The 21,592-nt window shown below is 47.8% G+C and overlaps 1 protein-coding gene across 12 annotated transcripts in view; it reads right to left on the bottom strand.

Moving 5' to 3' along the window:
• LOC116939014 (polyamine-transporting ATPase 13A3) overlaps window positions 1-20,225 on the bottom strand; it is an 88,218-nt gene extending 67,993 nt beyond the window's left edge. For 6 of the 12 annotated variants that reach the window (XM_032946863.2, XM_032946866.2, XM_032946867.2 and 3 more), the window contains exons 1-2: window positions 18,023-18,897; window positions 7,954-8,020 (exon numbers count right to left, since the gene is read on the bottom strand). In XM_032946863.2, coding sequence (XP_032802754.1) covers window positions 7,954-8,010 — 57 coding nt within the window. In that variant the 5' untranslated portion in view covers window positions 8,011-8,020; window positions 18,023-18,897. The other 6 variants (XM_076061342.1, XM_076061340.1, XM_076061341.1 and 3 more) reach the window with 6 other exon arrangements.
• Window positions 20,226-21,592: the final 1,367 nt, after the last annotated feature.

Genomic DNA, 21,592 nt, shown 5'->3' with positions numbered 1-21,592 from the left:
TAAAACAACAAAATTCTAAAAATTCGTCAATGACACTGTGGCCTTAAAAAAAGTATTCAATAGGTGACATTTCTAGCAATGGCCTTTCTTTCAGAGCAAACAGCAAGGCCACCTCTCTGGGTCCTCTCTGTGTTGTACACCTATTATATTCTTTTACTCTTTACAGCCACAGTATTAGAAACAAACGTGTCGAGTTTATTTCTATTTAAAACCAAGATCGTCCGCCAGTTCTACATCCATCACATCCAGAAAATCGATTCCTGCAGGAACATGAGCATCGTTGTACAATAATGACAAGCAAACTGGTTGGTGAACCCATTGGGGTTCATGGTGGCAACGGCATAATAGCAATTGTTCAGGGTCTAAGCCCAATCACTGGGTGTCTCTCGGTCTCTTAAGAGGACCCATTATGGCTCATCACTTAACCAGCATCACCACGCTGCTGGGTCCAAGCTCTAACTAAAACTATTTTTTTTTAAACTTGACCAGTTGTCCTACTGAGCTTTATAGCTCTTTTTCAGAAGTGACCTGGTCACAAATGAAATCTCAACAAAGTGGCTTATCACGTGCACATTCATAGTAGCCAAATACTTGAAATGCATATTGATTTTGAATGTGAAGGGGAAAAACCGGAAGACCCGAAGAAAAATGTACGCGACCATGGCGAGAGAGACACGCAAACTCCAAATATACAGTTGTCAGGGTTGGGGTCAAACCTACAACCGCCAGTATACCAGGTGAGATAGTTAACATCTCGCCACCACAGTGTCTATCTCTCTATCTCAGGGCATTTATAATAGCCATGCCAAGGCAATGTGGCCAGTATAAGTGAGACCCTGTGTTTAAGTCCAAGGGCTGTGGGTGTCCGTTTCAATTACTAAGGCACTTATTAAGTGCCATATAAATGGCACCGATTATATGATTTGCAATGCATGCAAATTCCATTCAAATCACATACAGCATAAATGGGTACACTACATTGAAATTGATCGGCAGTGTCACATGCGGTGGGGTCAAGTGTGGGTATTTGGCACCTCCAAAATATCTGCCCTCGAGAGGGCTCTTGAGAGCCCTCTAGAACTCCCTCTAGCACAGGGGTCGGCAACCCATGTCTCGCGAGCCAGATGTGGCTCTTTTGATGACTGCATCTGGCTCGCAAATAAATCTTAGCTGACATTTCTTAACGTGATAAGAAATGTCAGCTAAGATTTATTTGATAAGTCTTATCATGTTAAGAAATGTCAGCTAAGATTTATTTGTGAGCCAGATGCAGTCATCAAAAGAGCCACATCTGGCTCGCGAGACATAGATTGCCGACCCCTGCTCTAGCAGGAGGCCCTTTGACCCAACAGTGGTGTGAGCAAACAATTGCGAGGCTGCATCTTTACCTACGCATGCAAATCAGACGCAGATGTATTTTTTAGGCAAAGGGAGCAAACCAAACCGCGGCAACGAGTCGATTTTTTTTATCTAACATTGGTGGCAAATTGTGAGAATTCATCCAATCGCCCAGAGTGAATCAACACAGGTCTAGTTAGTAATCAATAACCTATGAGCAGAAAAACAACTGTGACTATACGGGGGCGTCAATTGTTAAACTGTTGTTCCAAACATATCGGCCTGCGTTCTATCGTGCTTGCGGTGGCACGTGGTGCGTCACCGCGGCCGCGTGGCAAGGTCACTTCGACCACCAGCTCGGTTCCTCCGTTTTTTTTTTTTGCCCCTCAACCCTTGGGTAAATCCACGCGCTTATATTTGAACGTCGACCTCTGAAACGCCGTTAAGTGCTCGCGATTAAATTTTTCTGGAGGCGCAATCGGACGTCACAAGCTGCGTTTTTAAGCGTCCTCCTTTACTTGCCAGCTAAGGGCGCCGCGATGGCGTGATGTTCACTACCTCACCTGGTACGCAGCAGGAGGTCGCGGGTTCAGTCACTACCATGACGCCTGTATATTTGGATTTTGCATGTCTCTCCTCATGGATTTTTCTCAGGGTCCTCTGGTTTTTCCCTCTATATTTAGAAACATGCATTTCGAGCATTTGGCTGCAATAAATTTCCACATGATGATAAGCCACTTCGTTGTGCTATCAATTCTGGCCAGTTGGCATATCAAAAAAAGCTACATAGAGCTCACTGGGCCTTAGCTGGTAAAATAAAAAGTTTAGTTTAGTTTAGATAGCTTATGTGCCCTGTATATACCGCATCGTAAAACTGATACATCAGGTTGTACTGCATCCATTTTCGCGGCTGTGTGCTGTATCACTCTCCGGCCGAGCGCTACGGGTTGCACCGCTAATGTGTTACTCGGCATGATGGCAGAAGCTCCCAGCACATGGTGCGAAACGTCAGACACCGTGCCTAACAACAGGCGGCACAAGCCGAAAACACATCAGAGAGGTTATATAGAGGCATTAAATTGTTACAATAACATGAATATCGTGTTATTCATTATGCTACTGTTGTAGGACAACATGCCGATTGCAAATGATATAAGATGATCACTTGTACCTACCAAATTTCTACTAATTGCTACAGGGGAGTCATGGTTGCAAGTCAAAGAGTCAAAGTAATTTCAGCTTAGATGAGCCTCCTGTTTACAGCCATGATCCAGTGATGGAAATTCCACATTTCAACGGCGGGGGCGATTCTATCCATAGGAGAACCACTGTTGGCTTCCCCACAGAGTGCTACTGGTTTTATCGACTCCAGAAGGCTGAAGGGCTGAGTTAACTCAACCTTACGATTGCGCTCCACTGCTGAGCCACCAGGCCAGAGAGAATAAAAATAGTGACATCACAAACAATAATTATGTAATGATACATAAAGTTGACGAAATAAAGAGGTGGATTAGGGCAGGTTTGAGCGCTTATTGGAAAGCATAACGCGATAAGCTAAAGCACCACACAGCATTGTGCCTGCAGAACACGTGCGAATTAGTCGGTGCAGCATATAATCTATTACAAGAATGTGTCAAATCCATGGATGTGACAAAGCAAACGAAACATAAAACTGAGAAGTGTTCAAAGACGCGTGTGGAGCTGTTCGTTTGGCTTTCAGATGCCCCCCACGCCCCCAGCCTCTAAGAGCCAACAGCAATGTTGGGCATTCAGGGTGATTTCGTGAGAAATAATGATCTACTATTCTACCATAAATACTCTTGGTTGCAGAACAACTTTATCGCGGTTTCTGGGCACAGCAGTAAACCCTGCCACTCGCGCTCTGTTCAGAAGCGTGAGCGGTGCGTGGTGACGTCTGAACCGTACACGCTGTACCTTCCCATGGTTTTTGTTTTTCAATAAAATACAGGCGGTCTCTGGTTTACGACGGTTTATCTAAATTCGACCATGGACCGATTCACGACGCAGAAACTTGATTTGCGAGGCATCTTTTCCGACACGACTCTGAACGCATTTGAAGAGTCGGTCTTGTTTCCGACGCCACTTGGCGTGGAGCTTTTGTTATCCTCATGTGTTAAATATGGCCGATAAAAGTTAAAACCACAAGTGGTGTTTCTACTGTTTTTAGAGTCTATGGGAAAATAGGGTCAGGATTTACGATGGGGTTTCCAAGAACGCATTGTGGTGGTGGCGTCGTAAAAGCATGGACCGCCTGGACTTATTTCTCTGCCCCAGAGGAATGATAGTCTGAGTAAACTCCCATCCAGGAATTCAACTTGCCGCCACTGCAAAGTCAATACCATCTGCTGCCTACTGTCCACTCCTGGTCCCCATGTGTTCGTGTCCTTGGGTGTTCGGGTGTCCGTGTATTCGTGTATCCATGTATCCATGTCCCTCAGTGTTCATGTGTCAAGTGTTACCTTATGTTCATGAACCTCCTGTGTGTTGGTGTATCCACCTCTCTGTGTATTCATTAAAATATGTCCACGTGTGCTTGTTTGTGTATTCGTGTGCAAGTGGAGAGGTTGGGGCAGGACACGTCACGAGAAGAGTTGACAGCCGGTGGTCGAGACGAACAACGGAGTGGCGGCCAAAGGAGGTAACGCGCCCGAGAGGACGATCGCCACGTGAGATGGAGCGATTAAATCAGCTCATGCGGAGAAGCCACATGTGTCAGTTGCATCGCGTGACCATGAGAGATAGCGACAGCTTTGGGTGGAGGGGGGGGCCTTGCTCCAGCAGTAGGTAGACCGTGGATGATGATTACGATAGACTGTATATTAGGTCTGACGCGATTCCCTGATTAACATTATTCATACATATAAGCATTGATTATTCGTGATGTACACACATTTTATGAGACGATAAATGACGAAAGAATACAAATTAGTTGCTAAAAACGAGACAAAGATTCTGGAATGGTTAATGGCGCCATTAGGGTAATATAATAATTGAAACAAGTCCAGACAGACAATATAAATAAGTAGAGTCTGGATAATTAGTCAATCAAGTTGATTAATCAACAAAAAATTATAATCGACTAATATTTTTCTGATTGTTTACTTCGGCCCCTTAAAAAATGGCAGCCGCTCATCCACATCCTGCTTCCCGAAGGCAGGAAGCCCCGCACAAGCCACGCCCAGGGTAACATGGCTGATGATGCCAATGACGTCATCAAGCCACAACCAACACCTCCCGTCCAGCGGCACACATGTGAACAGAGGTGGGACTTTTATCCGCAGCTACAGTGTATTTCTGTGTTATCCGATTTAGTCGAGCAATTAAACCGACAATTGACAGAAGGGTCATGCCACACCAACTCAGAAAAGAGGCATTTCGTTTTTTTGGCATCTACATTGAGGTCCAGGGTGAGTTTTCTAGTCAAGGTCATATTTTTATTTTATGTTGACCCTTGTCAGGTCATAGCTTGAATAAAATATTTAAAAAATGACGAGCATTTTTTCAACTCGGCGAGCTCAAAACTCCCCAGGTGATTTTTTTCTGGCAAAATTTTAGACGGTTAAGCAACAGCTCTGGTTGACTTGGCATGGAATGACCCAAGTGCGACGGAAAATACAAGACAGAGCGTGACGGAAACAATAAACGCGAGAAGAGTATCGATTCGCAGAAGAGTATCGATTCTTGAGTTGAACTGTGACATATGCATTGAATCTCCGGGGAGAGTTAATCACAGCGTGCCCGCTTCATATAAACACAACACGTCAACGATACGACGTTGATTTCCACGATATGGCAGTTATCGCGATATCAGCTACCCATAACGTGAGCAAAGGAATCACGAAATCGATAATTTGCAAAATAGGATGCTACGTTTGTTGTGAGGCTGGTATCGTAGAATAATAAATATATTAGTTTACACCGGGGCTCGACGCGCGATGAGCGACTTGCATCATATCTCATCTCAAACATTTTAAAGAGCACCCCTCAGTTGCAGCCGACCCTGTGTGACACAAAAGGTGACTCAGCACTTGGCCTGCAAGCAGACATTATGCTGCCAGTAGGGGTTGATGAAGTGCTATGTAGAAATACCAAGTGAGTAATGTGCAGTGTAATGTTATCGAATTTGGCAACTTTTCAAAATGACGCATGAAACACAATTGACCTCTATTTCGATTTAAAGCTTTCGTGACTGCAGGGATTCATCCTCTTGGTTCTTTCGGTAAAGTCACGTAGAGTCACGTATTCTACGTGACTTTACCGAAAAAAACAAGAAGGCAATTGACCTCGTTACGAAATGATATCTAGGGATCTGTTACGTCGACTACGAAACATATGACGCATAGTAGCAGTATTTTTGGTCAATACACACCGCAGCAATGATCAGGGCGGTTTGCCGAATTTGAACCGCGAACCCCTGCAACAAGTGGCAAACGCGCTCTTGCTGGGCCAAGTCATCGCCCCCAGTCGCCATGTCGTATCGAGCCGAATATAAACACAGCCGTCAGTAGCGTTGCAAGTATGCAGAAGAAATGAGAATCACGCTCTCTCAGCGTTCGTCTCACAGGTCGACTGTGGTCAAACTCTGCCCCCACTACTCCATCACCCCCTCTAAACCAGCACACCTATCTCCCCATACTTTGACCGTCAGCTGACTGCACACTCATTTCACGAGGAACACTCCCAGGTAAACACATGATCGATGGTAATCAAAACAGGTGGTGCAGAGTTCAAAGCAATGGCCCTGAGCCAAAGGGAGATGAACAACTACACCCAGCTCAGCAATCTCAACCTAGCATATCAACGTTGCTGGTTCATCAACCCACAAAGGTAATCTGTTCCTTCAGGCACACCTAGCCGCAGGGATTGAACGCAGAACTTCAAAAGCTTCTGGCTCAAATCACTGATATGGGTATCAACCTCCCTGAGAGACATACAGACCAGGACTTTACCCTAGGTCAGAGAGTTGCCGGTTCAGTGTCCTGACAAAGCCATCTGTTCTTTCAGGCCAACCCAGCCATAATCACAATGCCAGTCCACCACAGCCAGCATTGTGCCATTACAGTATGGGTGGTTTTCCGGTGGCTATTTGCCTTCTTGAACTAAACCGCTTAAACCTGGCCTCACAAGACATCTGCATTTTTTGTAATGGTTTACAACTAAGGGAAGGGGATTTAACTCTTGTAAAGACAATTCAATATGATCGGAATTTTAAGTTTAATGTTTTGTCGCTATTGGGGACATACCCCGATTGAAAACCGGGAAGCATTTAGCACAGGCTTGACTAAAGTTCAACAATAAATTAAACAAAGTTTTTTCCCATGGCGATGACGTCACATGCCATGTGCATGCGTCTGATGATATCATCACATGTGATGCCATGTCAGGTGCAACGCGATGTCATCATCTAATCCTGCTCCAACGCTTACGTCATTCATCATTATCATCATCAGTCATGATCAATCCACTGCTGGATGAAGTCCGCCCCAAGCCACTGCCATCTCTCATCCTCCTGCGATGCAACAATCCACCCAACACCTGCGCAAGAGCAGATTTCATCGCTCCATCTCCCCGGTGGACGAGGCTCTCGGGACGCGTTCCATTCCTTGGCCGCCACTCAATATTCTTGACCATCGTACGTCAACCCTCTGCGTTTGGACTACATCAAAGGGTTGCTGAAAACTTGAAAGACACACAAACTACAGCCAGTGGTGCGGTTTGCACATAGGCAAACGTGCGCTTTGCTGACAGCTCGCTGTTGCTGGCTGCTAATTAAATACGTCCAAGGGCAAACGCATACGGAAAGTGTTACGTCACCCTCGTTGGGTTGAATTCAGCATTTCCATTGGCTGCAGGGGGCGATGTGAAGCGAGTAAGTAAATGCAACACACAAGATAAAAATAATCGATGCGTGCATCGCACGATTCAATTCGCGTGTATCGTGAACATGCAGATCGATTTTAATCGCTGGATCCACGCATCGTTACTTGGCCCAATTCTAGCCAGCTGCTCGCAATCGGAAGATTGCGCATGCAAATGGTTGCAGGTTGACTCAGCCGATCGCCCCTCCACGGTTAACAAAATGAGTACTAATTTTTAGGGAAGTCAACGGCGATTTGTCCTGTGGGTCAAACTTCCCCCGCCATAAGAATGTAGAATCTCCACCGCTGGCTCAGGCCTGTGAAGCGGGGAGATGAGTGCTGCCTTACCGCTAATTTTGAGCAGGAAATCACATTGGCTCCCCCACGTCCGTGATACGTGCACAGAATCATGTGTGCGGTATGCACATTCTAAGCAAACGACGAGCAATTGGTTCATCAATGCAATCGAAGGCCCAGAATCGTGACGATTTATCAAATGGCGAGGAAGAGTGGGGGTGATTCGGTGGGCAGTTGCTCCGAGCCGCACAGCGGAGACCGACAGAGAGAACCCTCGTCAACAAACAAAACCACGGGACGAGGGACCATCGCTTGCCGACTCGAATCGTGACCGATCCCTGGAATCGCCAGGGAAGGCGGAGAATCACCGCAAGGCTATTCCGCACCGTGCAGCGGACAGAGAGATAGAAAGAGGGGGGGAGCGGGAGTCCTCACGTACCATCTCATCTTCCTTCCCCTCGTTCACCACCGTCTCGTCCTTTTCCGAACTTCCCATCTTCGTTCAGCTGCAGGTGAGGTGTGGTGGTGGGGGGGAAACACGCAGACAAAAAAACACGCATGGGCGGGCGAGCGTTAGGACGCAGAAACTCGTGAACGAAACACACGCGCGCGTGCAAACGCCGCAAACGCGGAGCAAAAGGAGGTTCGCGGGGGTTTGCAAAGCCTGTGTCAGTCCAGGCACTAATCCAATGTAAATGAAGTCCTTGATATCCAGCCCGAGAGGCAATGGCCTCTGCCTCCGTCGGTTCACTGTGGCCGGTCGGGGCAATCAACAAGCGTCACAGGTTCAAATCCTGGGGATACGCGTTTCTCATCTCACAGAGGGCTCATAATGGCTGTGACAGAGGCGCTGAGCCAACCACAACAAGGTCCTATGTTCAAGTCATAAGCGTGGGCGTTGATCTGTTTCTCAGGAAGCTCATAGTGGGCCTGGCGCCCATGATTAAACCGGATTCTCAAGTGTAGCTCGTTGATGGTCTCAGCCCGTGTCTTCACCTCATTCTATAGATCAGCTTTGAGAACAAACGATGACGGCTGCTATGCCACCTATTATTGTCGTGCGATGAACCATGTTTGAGGAAACACATGTTTTCAACCGTCGAAAGTTAAATATTACCCATGACCAAATCGCTGGGGATGCACCCAATACCATCATATCTCAGATTCTAAGCAGGATTTTGAGCCAGGATAGTGTTTGGGTGGGAAGCAACCACCACTCAAAAAACAAGTGCTATAAGCTGCGGCGGGGCCTACGTTGTGGGTTGCAGAGGCAAGTGCAGCAATATCCATCGCTGTTCTGTAATGCTATGCTGCCTGCATGCATCACCAAACCTACCTCTGACCGGCGTGGCAAGGCACGGTCAAGTAATTCTCACGACCTCACGGGGCTTGGAGAGGCTGTGATGAAGCAGTGAATTGACCATGGCCAAGAGTCGGCTCCGGAGCCACGTGACCTTTTAAAGTCTGACCCCCTCTCGATCAGAAAGATTTCTGGCTCCCAGGTGTCTTTTATACAAGTAACGAGCTGAGATTAGGAGCACACTCTTAAAGGGAGTGCTCCTAATCTCAGCTTGTTACCTGTCCACAGAGGCAAGCAATCAATCAGATTCCAAACTCTCCACCATGGCCAAGGCCAAAGAGCTCTCCAAAGATGTCAGGGACAAAATTGTAGACCTACACAAGGCTGGAATGGGCTACAAGACCATTGCCAAGCAGCTTGGTAAGAAGGTGACAACAGTGTGTGTGATTATTCGCAAATGGAAGAAACACAAAAGAACTGTCAATCTCCCTCGGCCTGGGGCTCCTTGCAAGATCTCACCTCGAGTTGCAATGATCATGAGAACGGTGAGGAATCGGCCCAGAACTACACGGGAGGATCTTATCAATGATCTCAAGGCAGCTGGGACCATAGTCACCAAGAAAACAATTGGTAACACACTACGCCGTGAAGGACTGAAATCCTGCAGCGCCCGCAAGGTCCCCCTGCTCAAGAAAGCACATATACATGCCCGTCTGAAGTTTGCCAATGAACATCTGAATGATTCAGAGGACAACTGGGTGAAAGTGTTGTGGTCAGATGAGACCAAAATGGAGCTCTTTGGCATCAACTCAACTCGCCATGTTTGGAGGAGGAATGCTGCCTATGACCCCAAGAACACCATCCCCACCGTCAAACATGGAGGTGGAAACATGCTTTGGGGGTGTTTTTCTGCTAAGGGGACAGGACAACTTCACGGCATGAAAGGGACAATGGACGGGGCCATGTACCGTCAAATCTTGGGTGAGAACCTCCTTCCCTCAGCCATGGCATTGAAAATGGGCGGTGGATGGGTATTCCAGCATTACAATGACCCAAAACACACGGCCAAGGCAACAAAGGAGTGGCTCAAGAAGAAGCACATTAAGGTCCTGGAGTGGCCTAGCCAGTCTCCAGACCTTAATCCCATAGAAAATATGTGGAGGGAGCTGAAGGTTCGACTTGCCAAACGTCAGCCTCGAAACCTTAATGACTTGGAGAAGATCTGCAAAGAGGAGTGGGACAAAATCCCTCCTGAGATGTATGCAATCCTGGTGGCCAACTACAAGAAACGTCTGACCTCTGTGATTGCCAACAAGGGTTTTGCCACAAAGTACTAAGTCATGTTTTGCAGAGAGGTCAAATACTTATTTCCCTCATTAAAATGCAAATCAATTTATAAAATTTTTGACATGCGTTTTTCTGGATTTTGTTGTTGTTACTCTGTCTCTCACTGTTCAAATAAACCTACCATTAAAATTATAGACTGATCATTTCTTTGTCAGTGGGCAAACGTATAAAATCAGCAGGGGATCAAATACTTTTTTCCCTCACTGTATGTTGAACTAATTTCACACCGTACGAAGCCAACCGTGTTAATCGGAGGTGTGGGGGAAGGACAACAAACTCAACACAAAAAGCAGTTCTAAAGTACCCTTTAGAACTCGTATTCAAATGCATTGCGGATTATTTAATTTATTTTCTTTCTACGTGACTTTACCGAAAGAACCAAAGAGTAATTCCTGCAGTCACGAAAGCTTCGAATCTAGTTTGAACCACCTCTACGGGGAGGATTTCCTCACAACTCACACTTAACTTCTAATTTAGCAATCTTTGGGAGAACGTAATCAACCAGGCTATGCGTTAACTGTGTGTTAACCGACTCTCTGTGTTGCATTGCATTACACTTCCTAATTTTACTAAATTTGTCTTCTCAAACTTCCTATTTCTCTCTCTAAATGTTGCCGTGCTTGTTAGTTTATAAGTCCATTGTCTCTAATAAGTCCATTGTCTCTCCTCCGGCCTCTATGGGCAGGAATTCCACACAACTCTCTCATTGTTCTCTACCCCAATCCCCCCCTCTCTCTCTGCCCCCCCCCCTCTCTATTTAAGGCCTCGACACAGAGGCGTTGTCTTTCTGTTTGTCTATGTGTGTGTCTCTCTCTGTGTGTCTTTGTGTGTCTCTCTCTGCTTATGTGTCTGTCTATGTGTCTCCGTCTCTGTGTTTTGTCTCTCTCTCAAATTTAGCAATCTTTGTAAGAACGTAATCAACCAGGTAGGGTGTTGACTGTTGCGTTAGCCGACTCTCTGTGTTGAATTGCATTGCATTTCTAAGTTTACCAGGTTTGTTTTCTGATTCATTCCTACCTGATGATGGTTGCTTGTGTTGCAATCGAAACGTCGTAGTCTATTATTATTTACTTTATTTCCTTTCTACGTGACTTTACCGATAGAACCAAAGGGTGCATTGCGGATCTTGAAATATCTTTTTTTACCGGATTAACAAAAAAATGCCTCTTCTTTTTATTTTGCTTACCGAACCCTGACCACGGCTGAATGACAGTGATGGCTTGGGCAGGCCCCTGTCCAGATGTGGATTGACAAGACGGGGCTGTACGCGCACACGCGCGTTCCACAAGTCCTGCACATGCTGCCCGGTTGTTCCCACGACTTCCTCAAAAAATACGCAAAGAGCTCTCCTTAAAAAGGTCAAGTGGTCGAATGTCGCAATGCAGGTTCTTCGTGGAAGAGTCGAGAGGGGCCTCGGCGCGGCTCCCAACGGCGCTGCACATGTATGCCCGTGTGGGATGAGAGAAACGGCTCTGGCATGACCGCGGGAGCGGCTGTCACCCTCCAGAGCCCTTCCACAAAGAGCAGCGTGAAGTCGTGCCGCACGCTGCGAGTTTCACAAGGAAGTTCTCTCAGTTTTAGGACAAAATTGTTTCTTATTATTGTTATTATAATAGGCTTGTTTACCCTACGAAAGACCTACTCAGTGACAAAACTCTTTTTTTCAGCAGGGTGCTGCCCAGTTTCCTGCAACAAGGGGTGATGCTGCTATGTGTAATCCCAACTGAGTAATTTGCGGGTCGTTTTTCAGTTTCGGGAAATTTGTTGTCCATTACCAGTTAAGTTGTATGGGGTTTTTTTGTTTAGTAGCTATGAGAGGAAACCAGAGAATCTGGGAGGGAACGGATGTAGAACAGTGTGGGAGGGAGGGGCATACAAACTCCACACAGAAAGGCTCCCGAATCTGGAATCAAACCCGGGCCCTTCTTGCTGTAAGGCACAAGCTTTACGACTGCATCACCCTGCCTCTTAGTCCAAAACGAATTAAACATTTTTTTTTTTAAATCTACTACAATCCACCGCTGCACGAATGCCTCCCTCCGCCATACCAGCCATGGGGGTTGTTCGTTCGTGTTTGATAATACTTCACCACGCCGGCCGACGCAGGTCGGTGAAGAGGAAGGGCAGAGAGAAGTACCAGTTTTTACATAACTCGCCAAACTTATATTAGCCGTGGCCAGAAATCTAATTCAGGTTGCAGGTTTCGCAGTGCAGCGCCTTGACCACTGCGCCACCGTTGCCACCTCCATAATTTATAGTAGGTGGCTGTAAGTGGGGTTTTGCCCGTCACAGTCCACCTTTCCACGTTCGCCAGTCTCCTCCATTCAAATGCAAATTAGGTTGCTATGCACTGCCTGGGCCTGACAATTGGTTAAAACATCACGCTCAATATAAAGAGCTCACATCAAGTGCGGGAGACCTTGTTGAGGCGGTGAGTCGGCCCAAGCGGTTGATCGTTCGCCGATTGTTGCATGGGGTTGAGATTCTAAACCGAGGCAGCCCTGATTATTACTGCGGTGTGTAATAACTATAAAATACTACGTGCGGTCTACTTCGCAGTGGACGTTAAGGCTCCCATCCATGACGTCGTTCACGAAAGGCTATTGTGTGCCGGTGTCATACTTCAACATTTGACAAACTAGAATTTTGGCAGCTTATGGCCGCCTCATTCCAGCTCCTACGGAGGGCTTCTTGGCACTTCGCGCCTTGCCCATCGCCCCCACTGATGTCTTCTTCCCCGCCCCCCCCCCCAAATATGTGCAGATATTACCGACTCTATTATATGTAGGGTGTGACTTTTTTGGGGGGGGGAGGGGTCGACAATTTTTGTAAACCTGTTGGAGCAACGTTTTGGAAAGGTTGAAGGACAAATGGACAAAGGAAATGCCGGGATTTTATAATAAGATTCGCAAATTACAAATTGGGATTACACATGCCAAATATCGCCTCCTCTTTGCAGATCATAGCGCTTGGGCAATCGTTGGGCGCACCGGTTCTGGCTGCCTCCATGTTTGTCTGTGGTTTCACGTGCTTCCGTTGCTCGTGTTACAAATTGTACAGCATTGCGAGGATGCAATTTGCATAACCCACTGCGTAAAATAATAAACACGTCATGCCGTGCTTGCGTAGTATGTCTGCGCTAACGTGTGCGCAAAATTTTTCAAATAAAACATATTAGGAGAACGGGAGTGAACTGAGGGCCGAACACGATGACCTACTTACAGTGCTGCACCCCCTAGCAAACAACAGCCATGGGCACCATCGTCTCATCACCGCCCATTCAAACACCACCTCCGATTACAGCCCCACGACTTGGCAACAGCATCTCGTGACCATGTCTTATAATCAACGTGACTCATCATCAAATTAGAGACGCTATGGTCCAGCTTAAATCTTATTTCAGGCCAAAGTTATTGACCCTCGATATAACCAGTGCCGCAGAGTGAACGTCAGACCATGTGCCAAACAACACACAGCGATACAGTAGAACCTGAAGACACACCTGTACGGCACAACCTCCATATCCTACGTGGGAGCAAAATGAGTAACATACATAGCTCTTTTGAGAGAGTCAATGGAGGTCATTGCAAATATAACGAGGCCAACCGATCAAATGGAGGCGAAGAGGTCGTGGATGATGCCACCAGACCACAGCCTTCCCTTCCTTCCTCCTGTCAGTTTGTGCGCAATTGGGCGGTGGTGTAATTCCAAAAAGCCGCGGGGTAATTTCTTGTTCCGTCAAGACGTACATCCATTAGTTTACAAAGTGACTTCACTGCAAGGAGACACTGCAGCATGTTGGCTCCAGCTACGATACACAAGTGTCAGTGGATCACTCTGTGATGGCACCTGTACTACGAGACACCTATCGGCAGGAAGGCAAGGCAGCACTTGCACGAGGCATGATAGCAAGTAGGTTCCTGATAGGTTCCATGTGTGGCGAACTGTGTGAGCGTTCTCTCTTGGAAGGCATGGGGTTTTCTCCGGTCACTCTAGTTTTCATCCACAGAACAAAGATATTCAGTAATCGATCGGCTAAAAAGGTAACAAAGGATGGCACTGATAAAATCTAGAATAAGTCTCAAAATTCAACAAAACATTCCTAGTAAAAACATAAACATTCTCCCACAAGTGTGCAACATTGTCCCTACTTGGTGGTGGCACAGGTGTAACTTTCTGACCCGCCCCTACTGAACATCTGTGAAAAAGAGCTTCAGAGCTAATCGGATTTCTCCAGGAAAATTAAAAGATTCTGATTCTGTTAAAGCACGTGTCTCAGAATCACAAGGTTGTGAGTTAAAACCTTGGTCATGGCCGGCAAACAGAAATGTGCATCACTCTGATGGGGGTCAGCAGTGGTTGCTCTGTCAGACTGGTCCCTGCCACAGAGATCTCGGATACAGGCAGAGGCAAGACTCACCGTGAGACTCGGGAGTCAACAAGCATTGTGGCCTTCAAGACGATGCAAGACTGAATGAGATGTCCTTAAAAACGTTAAATAAACAATAAAATCCACGTATTAACTTCTGGAATGCATTTAACCGTTTTTCAAATGAACCTGATGGCGCGATCCCGGGTCCCATAAGCCCCCGGCTCTCGCATAAACATTCTATTATAATGTAAACATTATATTATATATAATGTAAACATTATATTGTAATGTAAACATTATAATATATTATATAAACATTCTATTGTATTGTAAACATTATATTATATATAATGTAAACATATTGTAATGTAAACAAAAACTTTGCTCTTTTTCACCAATGGGTTCGAAGGATGGTGGCTGGCAAGTGTTGTCTTGTTAAACTTTGCCTTTAAAACTGAAAACTACTTACCTGGCAGTACCTCTATTTAAATACACTATCGAAAAAAGAATTTACACCCCTATGTCGATCATCGCGTTTCTCAGTGTGGATTTGTGAACACACTTTGTAAACAGTACATGAAATAGTACGCGTTTTCAATGCGCTGTTCATACTGTAACAAGCGTTTATACCAATGTTACTCTACAGAGTAGTGGGTCGCCGTTCCTCTTATCCGCATTGATACGAGCGGTATGTGGTGACGATGGCTTAACCGCAAATAAAAAAACCTATCTGCACAGATGCATACGGACAAGAGAAGTATTATCAAACAGGAGGAATTAAGGGTGCAATGCATCTCATCTGTTAAATATCTGCAGGTAATAGGATTGTCATCGATTGATCCTGGCTGCAGACATTGGTTGGTCACAAATAATAATGAAGATAAGAGAGCAGTTTCACTGTATTATGCATACCGTTATGACAAATAAAGGACTTAAGTCGTGTAGGCAGTTTGGGCAGCTTTGGATAAGACTTATGATCCTGCCCATACCCGAGCATGGAGTACATTCGCTTGTTCAGCTCTTCTGAGCATTCGTCCTCGCTGCTGTGCTTGGACATGACATGACAACACAATGATCCGTGCCAGGTGCGTCGCGGCGTTTATGTGCGCGGTGGGACGGAGTCGTCAAAAATTAAATTAATTAATTACGGTTTTTTTTTACGTTTATTCGGGACCCCGGGGTCCCGCCCCAAGGTTCAAATGCCGATGACTCATTCATTGCAAATTCAGTGAATCCATTACCTCATGTCACTCACCACCCAACCTCACCCACCCAGACTATTTAAAGCATTTACAATGTCAAAAGCCACCCGAAACGTAGAAAAATTCTGGTCTTAAACAAGCATCTTGTTATTTTTAGCTCACCTCGTATTTTATACAGCGATGATGTAGGTTTGGGGATCGCTTTATCCAGCAGTCGATCGATCATGGCTGATGATGAATAATCCCACAGCGCTTATGTCAGTCTACTGCTGGAAATGACTGCCAACCCATGGCATGTCAGTCATAGGGGGTTATTTCCTACCACACTTTACCAGGCTAATTCTCTAGCAATTTGGAATATCCACCAATGGCTTGGGGTCATCATCGAGGTTAATTATGCCCATCCTGTGGCTCGTTAACGAAAAAAAATCCCTAAATCCGGGTCTCCATTCCTTCTTGCAGCCACAATAAATTAGTCACAACCACAGTTACATAATGGGCACTCAGGTACACAGCCAACTCTGTGTCTGTACATGTGAGTCTGTGTGTGGCCAGATAGAGGGAGCTAAACCAGCGTGGCACGAGCTAGAGGAGAAATGGGCTGTGACACGCGATGATGTGGAGCTGAGTGAACTTGCCGATGAATGGTACCAGCGGTGTCAAGATCGAGGCTCGTGAAGGACGCTGCTGCTACTGGGCAGTTGGAGGCAGCCCTCCAACCAACAGCGGAAGGCAGAGGAGGGACGCTCACAACAACGAGCAGAGTGCTGGGCGGATAAAATACACCAATTTGGCACAATATGGAGCACAGGTGGTGGACCTGCCGGCCGTCTCAGTAAGTCAACCCAAGGCACCTTGCTGGGTCTGTCTCGTGACCTCCTCCTGCCAGCAGCGAGCCTTCGACGCTTCACATGGCCTCAATGTGCACCTAGCCTGACACAGGCGCCGTGGTGCGGTCGCCGCCACTACATGTTGCTGTGTGTACACAAAGGTAAAGACAAAGATCCCCCGTATAGCCTTGACAGACTGTAGGGGCAAGTGCTGTTAGCGAGTAGCACCTATGAAGGCCGCAACGGTACACGAGGGGGTGGGTGGCCAGCACCACGCCCGACCGCCTTTGTCTCCCTAGTGCCGATGTTTACACACCGCACCTGGTATTAATTTGAGGCTGAGTCGATCTAGGGGCGGCCCAGGACCGGTTCAGATAATCGTCACCGGTGGTGTTGGCCGTGAGCGGGAATCGAACTCGGGTCGCCAGGTTTGTAGCGCAGCGCGCTAACCGCTACACCACCGCTCACCCATTTACACACAACAACAACAAACAACAGCAGAGGCCACATATCATATTTGCCCCGTGCACAGGTATAGGAGTTGTACACAATGCAGGTGACATCATGTTCGGTACACACGATCCCACGAGATGACCTCTTCGCTCCATCTCGGGCGCTTACGGTGACACAATAATATCCCTCATCTCCACGCTTCACACAGGAGGTGCGTAAGAGGCAACAACAACAACAACACTGTCAACAACAATACACCTCCGATTAGCGCGGATGGCTACGTACGGCGCGAAAGAAGTTCAACGTACTTAAACTAAAGTAAGCACGTTGCAGTGCATAGGCCGCACAATGTGTACCGTATGGCGTTACACATGTAGTCATAACCCTCTACAATACACACAGTACAATGAGCACAAGTACTGTAGTGTACACGGGTACTGCATCACAGTTAATAAGGCGACACACTGAAAACGCACGAGTAGTACACAGGATACTCAGGCCAGAGAAAGAGTACACACACACAACCTACTACAGACGTCTGCCCCCCCCCCATACAGCACACAGCTGAAAGGTTTTCCCACACATACACGGTACACATACACTACACACGTACACAAGCGTACTGCGTGCACAGCACAGATAGTCCAAACCCCATGCAGTACACACATACAATGCACAGTTTACACGTGTGTACTGTGTTACAGTACTGTGTCACAGTACGTACTGTATTAAGTATTAGAGTACACACGTGTACTGTGTTACAGTACACACGTGTACTGTGTTACAGTACACACGTGTACTGTATTAGAGTACACACGTGTACTGTATTAGAGTACACACGTGTACTGTAACACAGTACACACGTGTACTGTAATACGTGTACTGTATTACAGAGTACCGACAGTCCACATGTTACACCGCAGTACAGTACACACAATGGGGGGTGGGGGGCACCGCGTGGCCTCCTTCCCCTCCGCCGCCGCCGCCGTCTCCGAGTCTCTCACCGCTGTCGCGATGTCAGCTGAGCGTCATCGTCTCTCTCTCTCTCGGCGGCGGAGAAAGCTTCGTCCGTGGCCTCGTCTCCCGTCGCCTCGGCGAGTTCTACGAGAAGCAGGCGGCCAGAGAGAGAGGGAGGAGGGAGGGAGGAGGGAGGGGAGGGGAGATGCCCGGGACCGCGTGACGGGGAAGAAGACTCTCGCAGCCACTCTCCCTCACACAGCACTGTACCACCGTGTCTCTCTCTCTCCCCCCACAGCACTGTGCCACCGTGTCTCTCTCTCCTCAGCTCCCTCACACAGCACTGTACCACCGTGTCTCTCTCAGCTCCCTCACACAGCACTGTACCGTGTCTCTCTCAGCTCCCTCACACAGCACTGTACCGTGTCTCTCTCAGCTCCCTCACACAGCACTGTACCGTGTCTCTCTCAGCTCCCTCACACAGCACTGTACCGTGTCTCTCTCAGCTCCCTCACACAGCACTGTACCGTGTCTCTCTCAGCTCCCTCACACAGCACTGTACCGTGTCTCTCTCAGCTCCCTCACACAGCACTGTACCACCGTGTCTCTCTCAGCTCCCTCACACAGCACTGTACCGTGTCTCTCTCTCTCTCAGCTCTCTCACACAGCACTGTACCGTGTCTCTCTCTCCCCTCAGCTCCCTCACAGCACTGTACCACCGTGTCTCTCTCTCTCTCCCCTCAGCTGCCTCACACAGCACTGTACCGTGTCTCTCTCCCCTCAGCTCCCTCACACAGCACTGTACCACCTTGTCTCTCTCCTCAGCTCCCTCACACAGCACTGTACCACCGTGTCTCTCTCCCCTCAGCTCCCTCACACAGCACTGTACCACCGTGTCTCTCTCCCCTCAGCTCCCTCACACAGCACTGTACCACCGTGTCTCTCCCCTCAGCTCTCTCACACAGCACTGTACCGTGTCTCTCTCTCCCCTCAGCTCCCTCACACAGCACTGTACCACCGTGTCTCAGCTCCCTCACACAGCACTGTACCACCGTGTCTCTCCCCTCAGCTCTCTCACACAGCACTGTACCGTCTCTCTCTCTCAGCGCTCACACAGCACTGTACCACCGTGTCTCTCTCTCTCTCAGCTCTCTCACACAGCACTGTACCACCGTGTCTCTCCCCTCAGCTCTCTCACACTGCACTGTACCACCGTGTCTCTCTCTCTCCCCTCAGCTCCCTCACACAGCACTGTACCGTGTCTCTCTCTCAGCTCTCTCACACAGCACTGTACCACCGTGTCTCTCTCTCTCCCCTCAGCTCCCTCACACAGCACTGTACCGTGTCTCTCTCTCAGCTCTCTCACACAGCACTGTACCACCGTGTCTCTCTCCCCTCAGCTCTCTCACACAGCACTGTACCACCGTGTCTCTCTCAGCTGCCTCACACAGCACTGTACCGTGTCTCTCCCCTCAGCTCCCTCACACAGCACTGTACCACCGTGTCTCTCTCAGCTCCCTCACACAGCACTGTACCGTGTCTCTCTCAGCTCCCTCACATAGCACTGTACCACCGTGTCTCTCTCCCCACAGCTTCCTCACACAGCACTGTACCGTGTCTCTCTCAGCTCTCTCACACAGCACTGTACCACCGTGTCTCTCCCCTCAGCTCTCTCACACAGCACTGTACCACCGTGTCTCTCTCTCTCTCTCAGCTCCCTCACACAGCACTGTACCACCGTGTCTCTCTCAGCTCCCTCACACAGCACTGTACCACCGTGTCTCTCCCCTCAGCTCTCTCACACAGCACTGTACCACCGTGTCTCTCTCAGCTCGCTCACACAGCACTGTACCACCGTGTCTCTCTCTCCCCTCAGCTCCCTCACACAGCACTGTACCACCGTGTCTCTCTCAGCTCCCTCACACAGCACTGTACCACCGTGTCTCTCTCTCTCAGCTCCCTCACACAGCACTGTACCGTGTCTCTCTCAGCTCTCTCACACAGCACTGTACCACCGTGTCTCTCTCTCCCCTCAGCTCTCTCACACAGCACTGTACCACCGTGTCTCTCCCCTCAGCTCCCTCACACAGCACTGTACCACCGTGTCTCTCTCTCTCAGCTCCCTCACACAGCACTGTACCGTGTCTCTCTCAGCTCTCTCACACAGCACTGTACCACCGTGTCTCTCTCTCCCCTCAGCTCTCTCACACAGCACTGTACCACCGTGTCTCTCCCCTCAGCTCTCTCATACTGACATGGAAGTGACGTAGCTCCACCCCTCCCCTCAGCCCCCTCCCCTCAGCCCCCTCCCCTCAACCCCCCTCCCCGCAACCCCCCCCCCCTCAACGCCCCCCTCCAACACCCCCCCGTCAACCCAACCTCACACCCCACCACCCTCCTCGATTCACAAATTCAATCCCCCGGCTCCCGATTCCCGAATTAACTTCCCGAATCGATCCTGTCGGCTGGGATTTCTCATTGCCTCGTCTGCTGCAATGCTGCTGAGTAATTCTCTCTCAGAAGACTGTGTGGCTGATGGAATGTGTAAAAATGTTTTTTTATTTTTTTATGCGGAGAGACAGACATGGGAGAGAGTCGTCATATCTGCCTTAAAAATATATATAATAATGTGCCGTGTAGCTGATGGGATGTGTAATAAAACCATATAAGCCCTCACAGTTTCCTCAACTGGCTGGGAGAGCTGAGAGTAGCTGAAGGGCGCCTCCCAACGCCGAAAAGGCGATCCTGACTCTTTGGCTTCGAGTCTTTCATGAGAGAGGCAGGAAGGCAGAGGGGATCGGTGTTGGTACCTGTTTCGCCTTCATTAGGAATCATCAGAGCAGTGAAGCCATGCTGCCATGCCTGATGGCTGTTAAAACTAATTTGTGCCACCATTATCGGTACTTATCAGTATGCAATTTGTACTTGTATACCTAATTAAATGTTATATTATCTTCGCGATTTGCTAAACCTATTCTCTATATTGCACTCCTATCGGGTGTTTTTTTTGGCATTGTTGTAACTTTCTGACCCGCCCCTACTGGACATCTGTGAGAAAAGATCTTCATAGCTCATCGGATTTCTCCAGTCTAATGATTCTGAATATGATCAGTCAACGTGAGCCACAGCCCTGTTGAATAAAACATTTAATCCCGAGTGTATATTTTGCTTAATCACGCGAGAAACTCGGTAGGGTATGAACAACAACACAAAACCCAAACCATTAGTCAATAACACTGTGGCACTGAATCGAAAGTATATAATAGGTGACGTTTTAGACAACGGACCTTCGTCATAGGCCATAAATCGAGATGACAGAGTGGACTACAGTGAGGGAAAAAATATGTGATCCCCCGCTGATTTTGTACGTTTGCCCACTGACAAAGAAACTATCAGTCTATAATTTTAATGGTAGGTTTATTTGAACAGTGAGAGACAGAATAACAACAACATCCAGAAAAACGCACGTCAAAAATGTTATAAATTCATTTGCATTTTAATGAGGGAAATAAGTGTTTGACCCCTCTGCAAAACATGAATTAGTACTTGGTGGCAAAATCCTTGTTGGCAATCACAGAGGTCAGACGTTTCTTGTAGTTGGCCACCAGGTTTGCACA

Source organism: Petromyzon marinus, chromosome 5 (assembly GCF_048934315.1).
Source record: "Petromyzon marinus isolate PM22_M1 ecotype Great Lakes invasive population chromosome 5, UKy_Petmar_22M1.pri1.0, whole genome shotgun sequence".
Lineage (NCBI taxonomy): Eukaryota > Metazoa > Chordata > Hyperoartia > Petromyzontiformes > Petromyzontidae > Petromyzon > Petromyzon marinus.
Note: the sequence above shows the minus strand (reverse complement) of the source record. Positions and strands in the feature narration are given on the sequence as shown.